The sequence below is a fragment of the Haliotis rufescens genome, unplaced genomic scaffold (genome assembly GCF_023055435.1).
Source record: "Haliotis rufescens isolate VD_foot unplaced genomic scaffold, xgHalRufe1.0.p SCAF_59, whole genome shotgun sequence".
NCBI classification, from domain to species: Eukaryota; Metazoa; Mollusca; class Gastropoda; order Lepetellida; family Haliotidae; genus Haliotis; species Haliotis rufescens.
The window spans coordinates 1,718,082-1,734,323 of NW_025964323.1; the positions used below are offsets into that span (position 1 = coordinate 1,718,082).

Here is a 16,242-nt window from a genome sequence, read left to right on the forward strand (position 1 = left end):
CCTAACCGAAAATGAGGAATGAACTCTGAATGAGGATAAAAGATTAAAACCGAAAAAGGGTGAATCTGATCAAATCCTTGTAATATATTTGATAAACTGTCGGAATGCATGAGGAGCCTTTGAATCTCTGACAAGATTCACACTTTGTTGATTTGTTTCAGGAAACCATGAAAACCTGGCATAGTTTGCATAAACCAAACTTCAACTACTTCGCAAACATCCGTCACATGAAGCACTGGATGGAGCGGATTGGACGTAATGTAAGGAATCTATTTTATCAATTGATCCACATATAATCGTGTCAATTTGGATATGCATATGTAATTGTGTCTTGTCATTTATGTGTTCACATGGACATAAAAGTCCATATGAAGAGTGAGTGGGTGAGTTAGGTTTTACTCTGCTCTTCGCAATATTCCAGCAATATCATGGCGGGGGACATCGGGAATGGGCTTCACACATTCCATCTATGTGTTCCTTCGGCGTGACGAGTGAATGCTTTTAACACGAGGCTACGCTACCTTCCCTCATATAACGAGAGATGCATTCCTGGCTCCAGCCTCGTTAAGATTCAAAGTAAGACATACCCCAATATGTAAGTTTTTTATTGTTTTTTTTCAAAACTGTATTATTGTTCCCAGAGTTGATGATTACAGTATTCCGTCAAAAACATATTTCGAATAGCATAGAGTGGCACGTATGATGTGTGATCGTGTCTTTTCGCATAAGCATTATGTAATTGTGCCCTGTCACGTGTGTGTTAATAGTCATACCATGCATATGTTCATATGGACAAAAGAGTTCATATGAAGCGAGATATATTGCAGGGTCCAGCACATTTGTTAACATTCAAAGTAATGCTTCTCAGAAACATTCAGATACCTAAATGTGTGAGGTGAAGGATTTCCTGACAGGAGATATCTTTGACAAATTTCGGCATTTAGACAAGTGGCCAATCTAGGTATCCACATGGGTACTAATTGTTCCGCTCTCTCAGCTGACACGTTTCTTGTCACACTCGAAACGAAAATTATACCTACATTAGGTAAATCAAAGAAGGGACGCGTTGCCAAAACGTTCAACCTGTTTCAGATAAATAGATGGCTTATTTCCTTCCGACAATTCCACGACAGATGCGTATCTTCACCTCAGCTTTCAATCAGCGTTGGAAATCAATGAAACAACCGAGACACAATATTGATATCTTGTCTGGATCACAGAAATGATAGCAGCTTCTGTTTCAAACGGTACAAGCAGATTTTCCAATCGTGAATCCCCCTTCATGTAGAACAATGTACCCCAAGGTCCAGCTTGTGGCGTCTACATTTCTAAATTGTTTACGTACTTAGTAGCATGTACATGTTTTGCAAATTGTATGGAAATACACATTACGCTTACAACTAAGCTTTTCGGTCACAGTTTCAACATCAACGATCTGGAGAAGTCATTCCAGAATTGGATGATTGACATTCAGAGGAATTTACCAAACATGTCATGTCACTTGCCAACATTATGACCTTCAGAAAGGTTTCATCTTACTCACTGGCAACTAGTGAAAATGTTGATAGTGACAGGTGCTACCGTTGGAGCAGGAACGTTTTATCTCAGTGTCATTACTGATTTTCAATGATTCATTCATTGCTATTTAGCCATTTAACCACTGAAGAATCCGTTTCTCTTTAGACCATTTCCGTGATATCACTGTATATCAGTTTAAGAGAATGCCCGACTATAGGAGTGTACCAGTGTTGACGAAGATGGGACACAATTCAGATGCTCCTGGCCTGGTGTGTAGGTCTCTCTTAAATTTGATAAGTATTGGTGTGCAATGTATACTTTAAATCTCACATAAGTTGACTGGAATGGGGCAGACATTGGTAATAGCGTCCTCCTACCAGTCTATACTGATGACAACTGTATATATCTCTGAAATGAATGGAAGCTGGTGATGTTTAGATGTCAATTCTTTCTTCCTACAGATGGAAGACCTTTCCAAACTGAACGTTCTGCATATCACTGGCACAAAAGGCAAAGGCTCAACAAGCGCTTTTTGTGAAAACATTCTTCGTCACCATGGCTACAAGACTGGCGTATACAGGTATGGTCGACTCAGAGCTTGACACGAGTGAGTGCGTGATCAGGTTTTACGCCGCTTTTAGAAATATTCCAGCAATATCATGGCGGGGGACACCAGAAATAGGCTTTCACACATTTTCCCCATGTTGGGAACCGAACATGGGTCTTCAGCGTGACGAGCGAACGCTTTAACCTCCAGGCTACCCGACCGACCAAGCATGACACGAACGTTAAACACATATTTCAAACGAGTTAATTAATATCATTATGGGTAAATTACCTTTCAAAAGAAGACGTGTAAACACGAGCAAAATTTACACACCTGAATTGTTAGTGTTTTGCCATTTGATTGGAGGATTTAGAAGATTCAATTTTTGTTTTGTGACCAAGATATGATGGTTTATACATGAGGCATTTTCCTGCTTGACCAAATAACTAATCGAAGCCTGTCAACAAAACATTAACTTACTCCAGTCTCGATTAATTTTGAAAAGACCTGAATGTCAGGACTTCCTAAATCATAATATCAGCGTTCTGACTGTGCTAATTTGCAAAGACAATTTTTGTAGCTATTGATATTGATATTGAACATTAGAACACTTTGAAACCTTTTCACATTTGTATACTCGCATCCTTAAATATGGGATATATGCACACCATGAACATCACGTAAATTAGATTCTCATTCCTTCTTTTATTCCACAGGAAGGGCAGAGAACATGATTTCGTTTTTAAATGACCAGTTAGTTGTACTATGATATGACCTTGGTGATCATTTTAGGGATTAACAATGAAACTACTATTGAATATAGATCAATATAAATGTTGATCTTATGATTAATGTCAATGTCGATATTACTGTAAAAATTCTGTCCCTTACAGAAAGATGGATTACCCGTGAAGATCCGAAGTAGATTAGGTCTTCACTAACCCATGCTTGTCGTAAAAGGCGACTGTGTTTGTTTTAAGAGGAGACTAACGGGATCGGGTGGTCAGGCTCGCTGACTTGGTTCATGCATGTCATCGACCCCAATGGCGTGGATCGATGCTCATGTTGTCAATCACTGTATTGTGTGGTCCAGACTCGATCAGTTTACAGACTGCCGTCATATAGCTTGAATACTGCCGAGTGCGGCGTTAAACAACAAACAAACAAAACATTATTCACTCGTCACCATATGAACACAATTAACGAAACCTATTTTGCCTTCTGTCATTCATAGCTCTCCTCATCTGGTGAGCATAACAGAGAGGTTCCTTTTTGACGGCAAGCCAGTCGAGACGAACGTGTTCAAGGACCACTTTTGGGACATCTATAATAGACTCTTATACTCAAGGGTACTAATATTTACAATCTGAGAAAATTGTTATTGTATAGGCAACACGAATATGAGTCATCGTGAATTGGTTGGAATATTTGGGCAAGACCTTGTCACCAAGAGTGTACCCCTCCTCCCTAATCTGTTTCGTCATGCGTACGAGTCAAAATTCTGATCAAGACAAGGGATCAGATATGTTTAACTTAAGCTTCGGGTATATGGTGATCAGGGCTCCGTTCTACAAAGCGATCTCAGCGCTAAGATGATCGTAACTCCCGTACTTTAACACAGGCTTACGACAATCATAGCACTAAGATCGCTCTGTGGAACGGGCCCCTGCCCTGATGCCGTTAAGAAGAGGTCATATAGATAAACATATGCATAAAACTGTATGACAAGAGTATCAATTCCACATTCCCGTTAATGTCGAGCAATGTTCCAGCAGCTCTTTTTGACTTTTGGTGTTTACGTTTCACATCTTGTGGTTCTTTTACTGTCCTTTGTCGACAGATTTTACAGTCCATAGTTATGTATTATTACTGTACAGCTTGATTTAGTCACGATATAGTTGAAATATTGCCGATGTGACTATAAATGTTAACTCATTCACAACTTGTGAGGTACAACGCATGCTTGTGATACTGTTGTAACCATACAATGGACTAATTCTCATGATCATGGCCATGGAATGTGTGCTGTTTCTATTTAATTGCATTCAACGTTTTGGTTCACACTTTAGAAAGAACAATGTCAGATTAATGCTCGACATATCACGGTGATCTCGAAATAGTTCAATAAATACATCTCGAGGAATATGTCTCTAATATCACGAACAAAAAGAGATAATGAAAATCAATTGACTGTTTACAGGAATTGGAAGACGATATGCCCCATGCATTTGCCTTTCTGACACTTCTGGCTTTCGACCTTTCTCTTGCACAAGGAGTTGATGCTCTGATTCTTGAAGTGGGAATAGGAGGCCAGTACGACTGCACGAACATTGTTGAAACACCTACTGTGTGTGGCGTTACCTCGCTGCATGTGGATCATATAAATTATTTGGGAAACACTATAGAATCAGTGGCCTGGCACAAGGGAGGGATCTTTAAAGTAGGTTTGTGCATGATATAAAACAATGAAATGATATTGTTAAAGTTGAATTATCAATAATCTATTGTGATGTCCATGTTAGTGAAAATCATGAATCTGAACGGCTAGTATAAAATAATGAAATGATATTGTTTATGGTTCGGATAATCAATAATCTATTGTGATGTCTATGTTAGTGAAAAGCACGAATCTGAACTGCTAGTTAATTTGTAAAATGACATCCGATCCTCATTTCCGTCTACTCGCATGCAATCCATATTACCTGTAACACGTGCCATAGTTGTCAAATACAGTGCACATTATGTAAAAGTAAAAATACATATGGTTTGTTGAAACTATTATAATCGTCAGTCGAGGTCACGATTCGGTATATTTCAGCCAGGCACACCAGCAGTGACAGTGCCTCAAGACCCACGTGCAATGAAAGTCCTAGAAGACAGAGCTGAGGAAATAGGGGTAAAACATGTTCAGTTACTCAGACACGATTATTCAGGATATTATGTCCTCTTCCCCGTGGTCTAGTAGATCGAGTGGGTGCCTTGAGAGTAAGGTCAGTGTTTCGATGCCCTGGCCATGTCTTAAAAGACGAAGAGAGATTGTATGAGTTGTTAGCCTTCGTGGCGTCCGGCATTAATGGGACACAACATAGACTGTCTAGCTTGGCATTAGTGCAGTGTGTCTGAATGTGGTATCCGTTTTAAACCACGGCATAATATTTCATTGGGTTAGCAATGTAAAACCAGCATTAGTCACGACTACAGTAAACAGCCAAACACAAATCGGTGGCTATACATAAGGGCGATTATCTTGAACGCGACGTTTAACACCATGTCGCCTCCCCTCACTTTACCTCACCTTACCTATGTATATTCGCCAATGTGGACGGAACACAAAACGTGTTTTTCTTCAGTTGAGCTTATCGATCAGTGAGCAGGGTTATATAGTCGTGATAATCTCAAACATTTTGGATACATACGTTTTTTATGATTTGATTTTATAGACATGATTTAAGCAAAACATTCAATGTTTCCTGAATTGTACTGGCTTTATTCCAGCTATTTGTTTCTTTTACTAGACAGCCTTATATGAAACCCCGTCACTGGCCTCCTATGACAATGGACCTGAGCCAATCAGATTGGGTATTCCAGGTCACGTGCAGAATGTCAACGCTTCCCTTGCACTACAGATGTGTAAGATTTGGCTGAAGGCTGGAGGAAATGGTAATAACAAAAGTTTACAGGAACCTGCTCCATAGAGCTATCTCAATGCAAAGGGTAGGATCATTTAATACTCGGTTTTTGGAGAATGAACGGGGGGATTGTGTCCGTCACATAAAGACATACAATTTTATACCCTGTAAGGAGCTAATCTATAATAAGCTGGAGCAAAAACACTTTTGGGCGTTTTTTTGAAAAAAACGACAACTTAGACAAGTTCTTTTTTGTCAATTATTTTCTGGAACAAAATGTTTAACTTAAGTTCTTATCCAAATTCTGTGATGAAATGAAATCATTGGTGATGCGAAATGTTACTTACATGTCGCTATAAATAGGCATACATTTCAGAAAGACACCGCATAACGTGTAACACATTTGTTTTCACAAATCCAATTCAATAGCTGTGCCATTTTTTTTAAATATGAATTGTCATATGGTTAATATTGGTATACATTTCATGTGACAGGGTTCCGCAAGACATCAACTGATGAAACAATCTCCTCGGTCATCATGAAAAGAAGCGAAAAGGCACAAGGATTCAAACTCACTGACAGCATCAAGAATGATAAGAATATTTATTGTTTATACATACAAAAACGCAAAACAAATCGCGAAGTCATTTCTATAAAGAAACAAGTCACCAATAATAACTTCAGGGACTTTTTATTTGATCATTTACATAATACACTGTGGAAAACAACTCCTAATCAGTGACATCTTTTGAGCAACAATGTCCGCTTACCCTAGTATCCGCCAATAAGGAAACAGCAGTCCTCCAGTGTACGTGGCACACTTTCTTTTTGGTTTGCGAAAACGTAAACGCGAGAGAATTTTGCTTGGTTAGCTAAACAAGGGTCACTAACTCAAATGCAATTATATATATATTTATATATTTTCGTAAAACTCATAGTTATAGCTTATGGATGGTATTTCGCTAAGTTAGTGTAAAATGAAACCTCTTTATTGGTACTGACATTGGTTTCCCTTTCTAAGTTTGGCCCAAACAAGTCTCCCGGGAAGGGCCCATGTAATCTCCCGGCCTGGAGTGACCTACTACCTGGACACGGCCCACACTGACCTCAGCATCCAGGTATTCATGTGGCCTTTGTAATTTATTTGTTCTTCAAATCAGAGGAGAATTCTGAATATGCTTTATGCTTAATTGGACAATGAATTGGTTATGACAGACCCCTTTGGGGATTCCGGATGAACAAGCTTGTCGTAAGAGGTGGTTTGGATCAGGTGTTCATGCTCGCTTACTTGGTTGATTGCGTGTCATCGTACCCAGACGGCGCGGATCGTTCCTCATAACATTAATCTACACTCGATTATTGAAGGACCGTCATCATATTGGTGGAATAATGCTCAGTGGTGTTAACCAAAAAACAAACAAAAGCTTATGAGTGTAAACCTGTTGGTAATTGTTGCTTTCAGTCAGTGTGCAGAATATCAACATTGTCACTAGAGTCAGGAAAGGCTATCCGAAGCAAAGGTCTAGGTATACGACGACACACATTCAGCCTGGTCACATATTGTAGCTACCCAAACCTCATACCAACTCGGTACTGGAACTTGTCCTGCCCTAAAATCACCATTTGGTGAATAAATACTAAAATTAGTATATTATTCCAAGGGTATATTTAACCATTCATGTCCCATTCATACCTATGGAAAGTATGATGTTTCTTTCAATTTATCAAAAAAATCCTGTTAAGTGAAAGTGTTTTGATGGGACATGATTAGTTTCAAACCTTTGTATGTGCATATTAAATATGATCTAGTAAAGATCATCGAGATGGCTTGATTGATACTGAAAAGACATTGTTTGCACAGCCTGCTTAGCGAATGAGTTGTTACTAATAAAGAAATCTAATTGTTGTCAATTGCACTTTATACAAACGTTATTTCCACTCGTTTGTTACAGCACTGTGCAGAGTGGTTCGATCAAAAAGCTGACGAAGAACGTTCAAAACTGAAGTAAGTTACCTGCAAGAGTGAGAGTGAGTTACGTTTAAAGTCACTACCTGTAAGAAGATGTGACTATTTGAGGTAACAGTGGCGGCATTTCTTTGCGAGGAAAGTGACGCAGCCTGTTTGTTCTTATCATCGTGTTTGTACGGGTTCGTTCGGAAATTCTCCTCAAATTCGATCTTGGAAATGTGAGGACGTACAGCCATAAGTATATATTGTTTTTACTAACCCCTTCTTAGTAAACACATTTAACAATTGTTGTATTGGCACTATGATGAATATTTGTAGTATAACAGGTATTATAAAATATATAATATATACTTTTTTGTGATCTAATAATCATATCTTGTTGTTCCTTCTTGTGTATATTGCCTGTTTTTACACACACACACACACCCCCACCCCCCCACCCCACCCCACACCCCACCCCGGCATATAATGCGGGGGGATATACCGATCAGCCACTCTGTCTGTCCGTCCGTCCGTAATCATTTCCTTTTCCGGAGCAGAACTCGAAAATAATTCAGTGTATTTGATTGAAACTTGGCATATCTATCAGTCACATACTGAAGTTATGCCTTTTGCTACTGAGGAATTTCTATTTTTTACGTTTCCATGGTAACAAGTTGGACTATAAGGGTGGTGTTCATTTCCGGAGTGTATCTCAAAAACCGTTAAATACTTTCTTACAAAACTTTGCGTGTCTACCAGGCACATATTGAACTGGTGCCTTTTGGTATTTAGGGGAAAAAATATTATTTATTTTTTACGTTTCCATGGCAACCAGTTGGACTTAGGTTCTGTAGCGTAGAGTTCGTTTCCGGAGCATAACTCAAAACCCATTCAAAACTTTCTTACAAAACTTTGCAGGTCTATCATACTCATGCTGAACTGGTGCCTTTTGCTATTTAGGAATTTTAGAATGTTTTATTTTTTTACGTTTACATTGCAACAAGTTGGACTTAGGTTCTTAAAGGGTTGTGTTCATTTCCGGAGCGTAACTCAAAAACTGTTAAATACTTTCTTACAAAACTTTGCATGTCTACCAGGCACATACTGAACTGGTGCCTTTTGCTTTTTAGGAATTATTTTTATTTATTTTCTTACGTTTTCATGGCAACAAGTTGGATTTAAGTTTTCATATAGGGTGGGTTGACTAATGGAGTATAACAAATAAACTGTTAAATATTTCCTTGCCAAACATTGCAGGTCCATATATAAAGTACATACTGAACAGGTGCCATTTGATATTAAGATGTTTAAGAAATGTTTATTTTAGAATTTCCATTGCAACTATTTTGACATGGGCTGAGAGAAATGTTGGGTCAGTTACCTGGTTTGGGACCTTAACGTGTTAAAATGGGTGGGGGATATAGATGACTTCGTTGACTATACGCTTGTTTCTTGTCATTTGTCATTTGTTTGCATTAAAAAAACACAGAAACACACGTTTTACTTTCCATTTCATATGGATGCGACCATGGTGGATCTTTTGTTGGTAAACAATGTATGCTTCTTAAAGAACATTCAACTCTTGACTCATTACTTACAGAATTGCACATTTACTTATGGTTACTTTACAGACACCTGCCGGGGGGATATGTCATCTTTCTGATGACTCTTGTTATAATTAGGGGAAAATAGGTACCATCCGTGTATCCATGGCATATGCGTATCGAAATATGATGACATCGCACAGATGTTTCTGTCGACGTCACATGTCACATAGTACAAACCACGTTATTCATTACAGAGGACGTGTTGCTCGAGTAATGATTTTCTACGGAGCTGAAGGAAGGGATCAACGCAAACATTTATCAATATTACAGGTAAGCAGGCACATTACAGCCATTTGCAGATAGGCAACATTCACACGTGCTGTCATTAAGTATTGGAGGGGTCTTAACTCAAGTTATGTCAACAGATAAAGGGGAGATAACCATGCGACTTGTGCTTGGAGTATCAATCCCAAATAAAGTTCGTCTAGTTAGTTTGATTCCTTGTTTGTTTAATGCCGCGTTTAGCAATAATCCAACTATACTTACGGAAAAAGTAAGACATTCCTCGACTTTAAGGTCGTGATTCACAATTTGCTCTTGCATGTTGATGCACGGCGCACAATTTGGATGTTTGAATGTATGCGGAGGAACCATGTACAGTGAGTGAGTGAGTTAATATCTTAAGTCACATCGGCAGTATTTCAGCCATATCGTCACTTGGAACAAGTTATTACATAATATTAAAAAAATGTCGTCAAAGGACAGTACAACAACTAGCAATACATCACAGATTATAACTTTTTTTAAACTAGTTTTAGAACAATAAAATGATTGGATTATGACAGATCACACATTATAAAAACAGGCTATTGATCACCAACAACTAAAGTTAGGCAACCATGCCGGGGACCATGGGGACTTAGAGTACCTTTGCTACCTGCATGGACCCCGATAGGATTTACACCATCCCTTCAGTTACTGGTGATTATGGAGAAATTTAGCCAAAATTAAAACAAACAATTATTCGACGATTAAAATCCTGGTATACATAAAGTACTTTGAATGAAATGGGCTTACGCACCCTCTCTGGGGGACAATAATTTTACGCTACGGTACCATGTACAACCGGTTGAGGGAGCACCATATGACTGCGATCTGTAAATCTTGGCATCCGGACCTGGCAATTATGTGAGCATCGATCCACGCATTTGGGAACCGATCAGGGAATCAACCAAGTTGCCAATCCTGATCACAGGTAACAGGTTACTGGGGACCTGTATTCTGACCCTGAATCTCACGGGTTCCCACAATGAAGTAATATAATATCCGTGACTCTGGGATGCTTTGGTCACTTAACTAGAAGAAAGAACTTTTGATATCATATTCCAATGATTACCTTGGGTTCGAATACTAAGTTCCATAACAGTGTCCTCTGGTTTAATCAGAGGGGTAAATACCTTCGAACCTGTACCACAATAAGCTGACACTCGGTGATTTAAGCAGAAGAAAGAACGCTTGATATCATATTCCAATGATTACCGTGGGTTCGAATACTAAGTTCCATAACAGTGTCCTCTGGTTTAATCAGAGGGGTAAATACCTTCGAACCTGTACCACAATAAGCTGACACTCGGTGATTTTAAATGAAATCCTTTTCAAAGTAGTTTTAAACAAAACATACTGAGGGATGTCGGTTCTTGTTTTCCAGCAGAGACTTCCACTGGATGCTGTTATCTTTACGCCGTACGCTAGCCCCACCGAAGACTGTTCTATAGGTAAGATTAATTTTCAAAGATTCGCAATCACTATACAAGTGTTGAGTTTATCAATAGGGGTATATATGTTACACCCAGACTGTGAATTAAGTAATTTCGTAAAATGACTAGTTCTTTCAGTCATTTCGTAAAATGACTAGTTCTTTCAGTCATTTCGTAAAATGACTTGTAGGGTTAGTCATTTCATCAATGCTAAATTAGTATAGCTTAAACAAGGCTCATTCGATTTCCCAGTACAGGTATAAGTATAATTTAAGCAAAACATGTATCCATGACATAAACCATGTTATAAAACCAGATATGTCATGACTCCATAAGAATGCACATAAGATAACCGGAAATATTTTGTTCACTATTGCACGTGAAATGGTGTTTGTACAGACAACAGCAAAACATAGATTCCTTTGATCATGATGATGTTGGTAACAACGTTTTAATAGATATACCAGGATTTATACAGTATTAGCAGTGTTGCCAAATTGCTATTAAATGTTACCAGATGGTTAGAGATTGATGCTATCGAAGTTGCAGTTGACTGACACAGATACAATCTGTAGATAACATGATCACGAGCAATGTCTTGATGAAAGGATGACGATCGCTTTCACCATAGGCTCAGAAGCATTCTTCAATGAATCAATAATGATGAGCCAACAAAAAAACCGTTTTGGCCGAGACATTAAAACTGTCCCCACAACGATCCGTACTGTGTTGCAAACGAACATATTTCTTAAGAGATACTTAACCTTTTTCCAAGTGTATATTTGAAACCGAGGATCTATCTATTTAATTAGGGAAATCAATGAGTTGGTCCGAATTTGACAATCACATATTGAACAGGTTGTGTGTGGACCAGACGTACATGTACTTACCCATAAAATTCTGCTACAATGTGGTTGACTGACCTTTACGATCTAGGACACTTATTATGAACCATGGCTGTTTGAACAAGTTACGATGAGTAACGTGTGTACATATTAAAGCTTGTTAAGCTAATGGCATAATTACCTTCAAGCTCGATTACTCGTTCAGGTTCACAATAGGCTTTCGAAGGCGCACATGTCATAGGAGTACTGCTGTCATAATTGGGCATGAAATAAAAGTCAACACCAAGATCACAGTAGACTTGAACGATTCAGCTATCGATGTGTGATTCTATTTTGGCACATGTCTATTAAGGTCAAGGTCACCAGATGTCACCTGTAAAATGTTTTGACAAAACAATTGCATCATCTGTTGTAATGTTAAGTCAGTAATCATATAAATATCAACAGTACATTCAAATCTGGGTAAATACATAGCGTTTTCTGTTTGCACTCAGGCAAGTTAGCCTGACGTTTTGTGATCCGTGAAGATGATACAGGTCCTCGTACCCCAATTGCGTATATCGATGCGAAAGATGTCATTTACTCGATCGTCAAGTGCACATACGTTTATTTACAGACCGCCATGAAAAAGCTTGACTATTGCTGAGTGCGGCGTTAAACACCAATTAATCTATCAGTCATAACAGGAAAAAGAAACTTGCATGTTCATATTAACCTGGTTTTACAATATGATGTGATTTCAGATTACATCTATGATAATACCCCCAAAGAGGAACAGTTCGCGAACGTTCTATCTTTCAAAGAATTCTGGGACGACAACACATCCACAACCAATCCAATTCCAACAGAAGGTAAACGTTCTGGCCAGCCATGTGCGTCATTTACAGCGCGAAGTTTTCCAGAGGCTCTCATAGCTGCGACCGGTGGGCGTGACCTCAGCATACGTGGCATAGATGATTTCATCTCTGAGGAAAAATATCGCATGACATCTTCAGGCGATCTCTACAGAGATCCGAGTGTTACTCAAGCAACAACAAAAGATGGACAATGTCTTGATTATCCGCAATTGCCAGAACAGGTTCAGAACGCTGATCATGTTCAAATTCTGTTTGCTGGAGGATTCAAGATAATAGGCCATGGTCTGTGGTACCTTCATGGGAAACTATTCTGAAAGAAAACGATAATAAGTGATATAAGCTTACTTGTTGGATAAACATGGTCAGCCAGCCACTATTATTAAATGTTGCAATCTCCATGGTTCCAGAATACCAAATATCTACCTATATTGAGAGCAAGACTGGGAAAAGGGACATATTTGAATACCTTTGCATTACCTCAGCTATATTCTATACGGGCTCATGGTTAATACACCTATTCAAGTTGACATGTCTTTTTGGTTTTAAATACATCATTCCCTTTTCTCGCTATCCTTGTTGCGTGTCATGTTTTAAGAAATTACATCATGCTACACATAACATTCATGTGGGGATTCCGGTCACGGGTAGCGCATGCTGGTTGTAACAGCCGCTAGCTTAATATAACATAAAGATCGGGAGTCGTATGTGACGGCACGTGAGGTTGATCTAACTATCAACCACTGGTTCGCATGACCCAGCTAAAAACAATTGTTACTCGTTACCAGATCTACGTCCTAACACTCCACAATCTCAGTTGCCTTAAATCACAAAAAACAAGCAAGTTAACCAAACAACCTGTTGAAACGACAAAAGTTGTAATGGTGATTTCCAACTGTCATTTTATTGCTAGTGATGATTGTCGACGTAACGTAATCCAAGAAAAATATGCAGTTTTGGTTAAAATAATATAATCTGCTCAGAGATTGCAAACTCAAGGCCCCGTAAAGATTCGGGGTAGAAAAGGTCTTCAGCAACCCATACTTGCCGTAAAAGGTGACTATACGTGTCGAAAGAGGCGGGTGGTGAAGATCGCTGATTGGTTGATGCATGTCATCGTATCGATGTTAATGACGTCAATCACTGGATTGTCTGGTCCAGACTCGATTATTTACAGACCGCCGTCATATAGCTGGAATATTGCTGAGTGCGGCGTTAAACAACAAACAAGGCGTACTCAAGATTTGCAAAACATTTAAGGCTCACATATACTCTTCAACCATTCGTCGGCATACTTTTCATATCTTATCCATTTCGTAGGAAGCAATTATACAGTTAGTGAAACGGCTTTGTTTGTTTTTTGTTCAGGCACTTCACAAGAAAATGTCTGTGATCCAGTCATATAGGTTTCGCCAATATTGTGGCCATTTAAGACCAATGACGTATGTTTTCGGCAGTTCTTCCCTGGTGTTGACGTTTTATATTGATATATAATTTCCAAGTATAATTGTTATGATCGGTCGCTAGAAGATAGATCAACATTGAAAAATGACTGCCAGATTTAGATCGGTTTCGGAACTAAACCAACACAACCACAACCTTGCACGTTGACCATGCAATTCCTTCGTGAACGTAGGCAGGGGGTTATTCCTTACTTTGACACTGAATTCAAAGTTCGTCAGATCGCTCAGAGCCATTAGTATTGTTGATTTTCCTTATCCACAGTAACACAAAGGCTCTCTACTCTTGCTTTTAATGCAGTATTTGTGATCAGATTTGGAATGTGTAGTCCACAACGTAATAAACGCCCAGGGGCTATTTTCATGCTTCAAAGGAGGCTCAGCTTGTGGTAGCTCATATGTTTGGTGTGTCTCAGTCTGTGGTCAGCAGACTTTGAAACGGGTTTCTGCAGACATACAATGCTTATCGTCGGCCCCGCACATGGTTCCATTATTCCTCAACAAAAGTCCAACATTGATTATTCAGAAACCAGACTTTAGGCAATCGACTTTAGGCATATCTCGCTGTTCAGTGACGATGGCCTCGTGTATTTTTTCAGATGAGTGCGGATTCACTCCTGATTTTCTGTATACGAGTGGACGTGTCTGACGGCGTCCTAGCGAACGTCGGCCAATCGTCAACGTTAGGCAACATGGCAGATTTGGGGGTTGGTCTGTAATGATATGGTCAGCGTGACTGTCAGTACACCATTGCCGATGGAAGAGACACTGAACAGTACTACATACACATACACGCTCAAATAATTGTGCCGTTAGCGCGTTATCGATCCACAATCCACGATCTTTTTCAAGACGATAACGCTCGTACGATCTACATCAGCAAAATGTCCCCGGAATGCAACAGTCAATGGTTAGCACAAAATGGTAACTATATTGACCAGTGAAGCCAGTAATATAAACAAACAGAAAATAACTGATTTGGGTCTTTGATGTGTCGATTGTACGCCATCAGATATGTCACTGTCAGTACGTTTACCCTTTTGTATACATAGCGCGCTTCTCCACTCTTGTGTACTAAACCTTAAATATTCCCTACTGTATAAACACTGCCTCTTACCTGTATATAAACTTGTCAACATACTCTGTACATCACTGCTTGATGACGGTGTTAGAACCTACACCGAAACGTCTCTCCCAATTGTAATTAAGAAGCTGTCCATATATGTTACCCTTTCATAATATTACACACAGATACTTATTCAACTGTGTGTTGACATTGCGTGGAAAGCATTAAGAGAGTTACATTGTCCTTACGTCAATTTACAGACCATCGTTCGGACTGTAGGGACAACAGTATTAACCTTCTCTCTTGCTAGACACATTCACCACTGGTTTGCATTGTCCTTTCGTCAATTTACAGACCATCGTACTGACTGCAGGGACAATATTCACCTACTCGCTTGCTTGACACCGAACCACTGGTTTGCATTGTCCTTACGTCATTTTACAAACCATCGTACTGACTGCGGGGACAATATACACCTACTCGCTTGCTAGACACCAAACAACGGTTTGCATTGACGTACATCAAAAATCGCCATACGAAATGTAAACTTGATTTATCTTTGATATATTAAAATAACATAGCAAGGCCAACACGCAAACCTTTTATCACTGTGGCAAATTACAGCTGAACGTGACGAAGACTTTGAGTGGAATAACTTCAGAAAAGACAGCATTGATGTCAACTAGCAAAGTTATTAAGTGGCTATTTTAACAACTTACTTTCAGATCCACTTCAAAACTGCGGCTGAGGTCTTCAAGCGTTTGCCAAGAAATAAGACACTATGTCCGCCAGTTCATTATTCTTCCAATGAAGGCCGTCAATATATTGTTATGTACAATCACGAACTGGACATGGTTGTAAAGAATAACCGATTCGGTTTGTTCAATAAACATCAAACTTCTTAGATTCAACGTCATAATGAAAATATGTATTGCAAGCACATCTCATGCATATTCAAAAACGGTGAATGCACAAGTTAGGTTCTAACCTACGGGTACCTATCTCTAAGTATCATGAAATTCCACCAACTACCTTATTGGTGAAGGAGTATGGAGCAATATGAAGACT

The 16,242-nt window shown here is 39.1% G+C and overlaps 1 protein-coding gene across 1 annotated transcript in view; it reads left to right on the forward strand.

The window, feature by feature from the left end:
• The window catches only part of LOC124142858 (folylpolyglutamate synthase, mitochondrial-like), a 34,245-nt gene extending 20,929 nt beyond the window's left edge, over positions 1 to 13,316 (forward strand). The window contains exons 2-13 of the mRNA XM_046511543.2: positions 162 to 260; positions 1,980 to 2,098; positions 3,300 to 3,414; positions 4,266 to 4,505; positions 4,884 to 4,961; positions 5,581 to 5,725; positions 6,189 to 6,287; positions 6,715 to 6,812; positions 7,647 to 7,699; positions 9,447 to 9,522; positions 10,901 to 10,967; positions 12,538 to 13,316. Of these exons, the coding sequence (XP_046367499.2) occupies positions 162 to 260; positions 1,980 to 2,098; positions 3,300 to 3,414; positions 4,266 to 4,505; positions 4,884 to 4,961; positions 5,581 to 5,725; positions 6,189 to 6,287; positions 6,715 to 6,812; positions 7,647 to 7,699; positions 9,447 to 9,522; positions 10,901 to 10,967; positions 12,538 to 12,965 (1,617 nt within the window). The 3' untranslated portion in view covers positions 12,966 to 13,316. The remainder of the gene's footprint in view (positions 1 to 161; positions 261 to 1,979; positions 2,099 to 3,299; positions 3,415 to 4,265; positions 4,506 to 4,883; positions 4,962 to 5,580; positions 5,726 to 6,188; positions 6,288 to 6,714; positions 6,813 to 7,646; positions 7,700 to 9,446; positions 9,523 to 10,900; positions 10,968 to 12,537) is intronic.
• Positions 13,317 to 16,242: the final 2,926 nt, after the last annotated feature.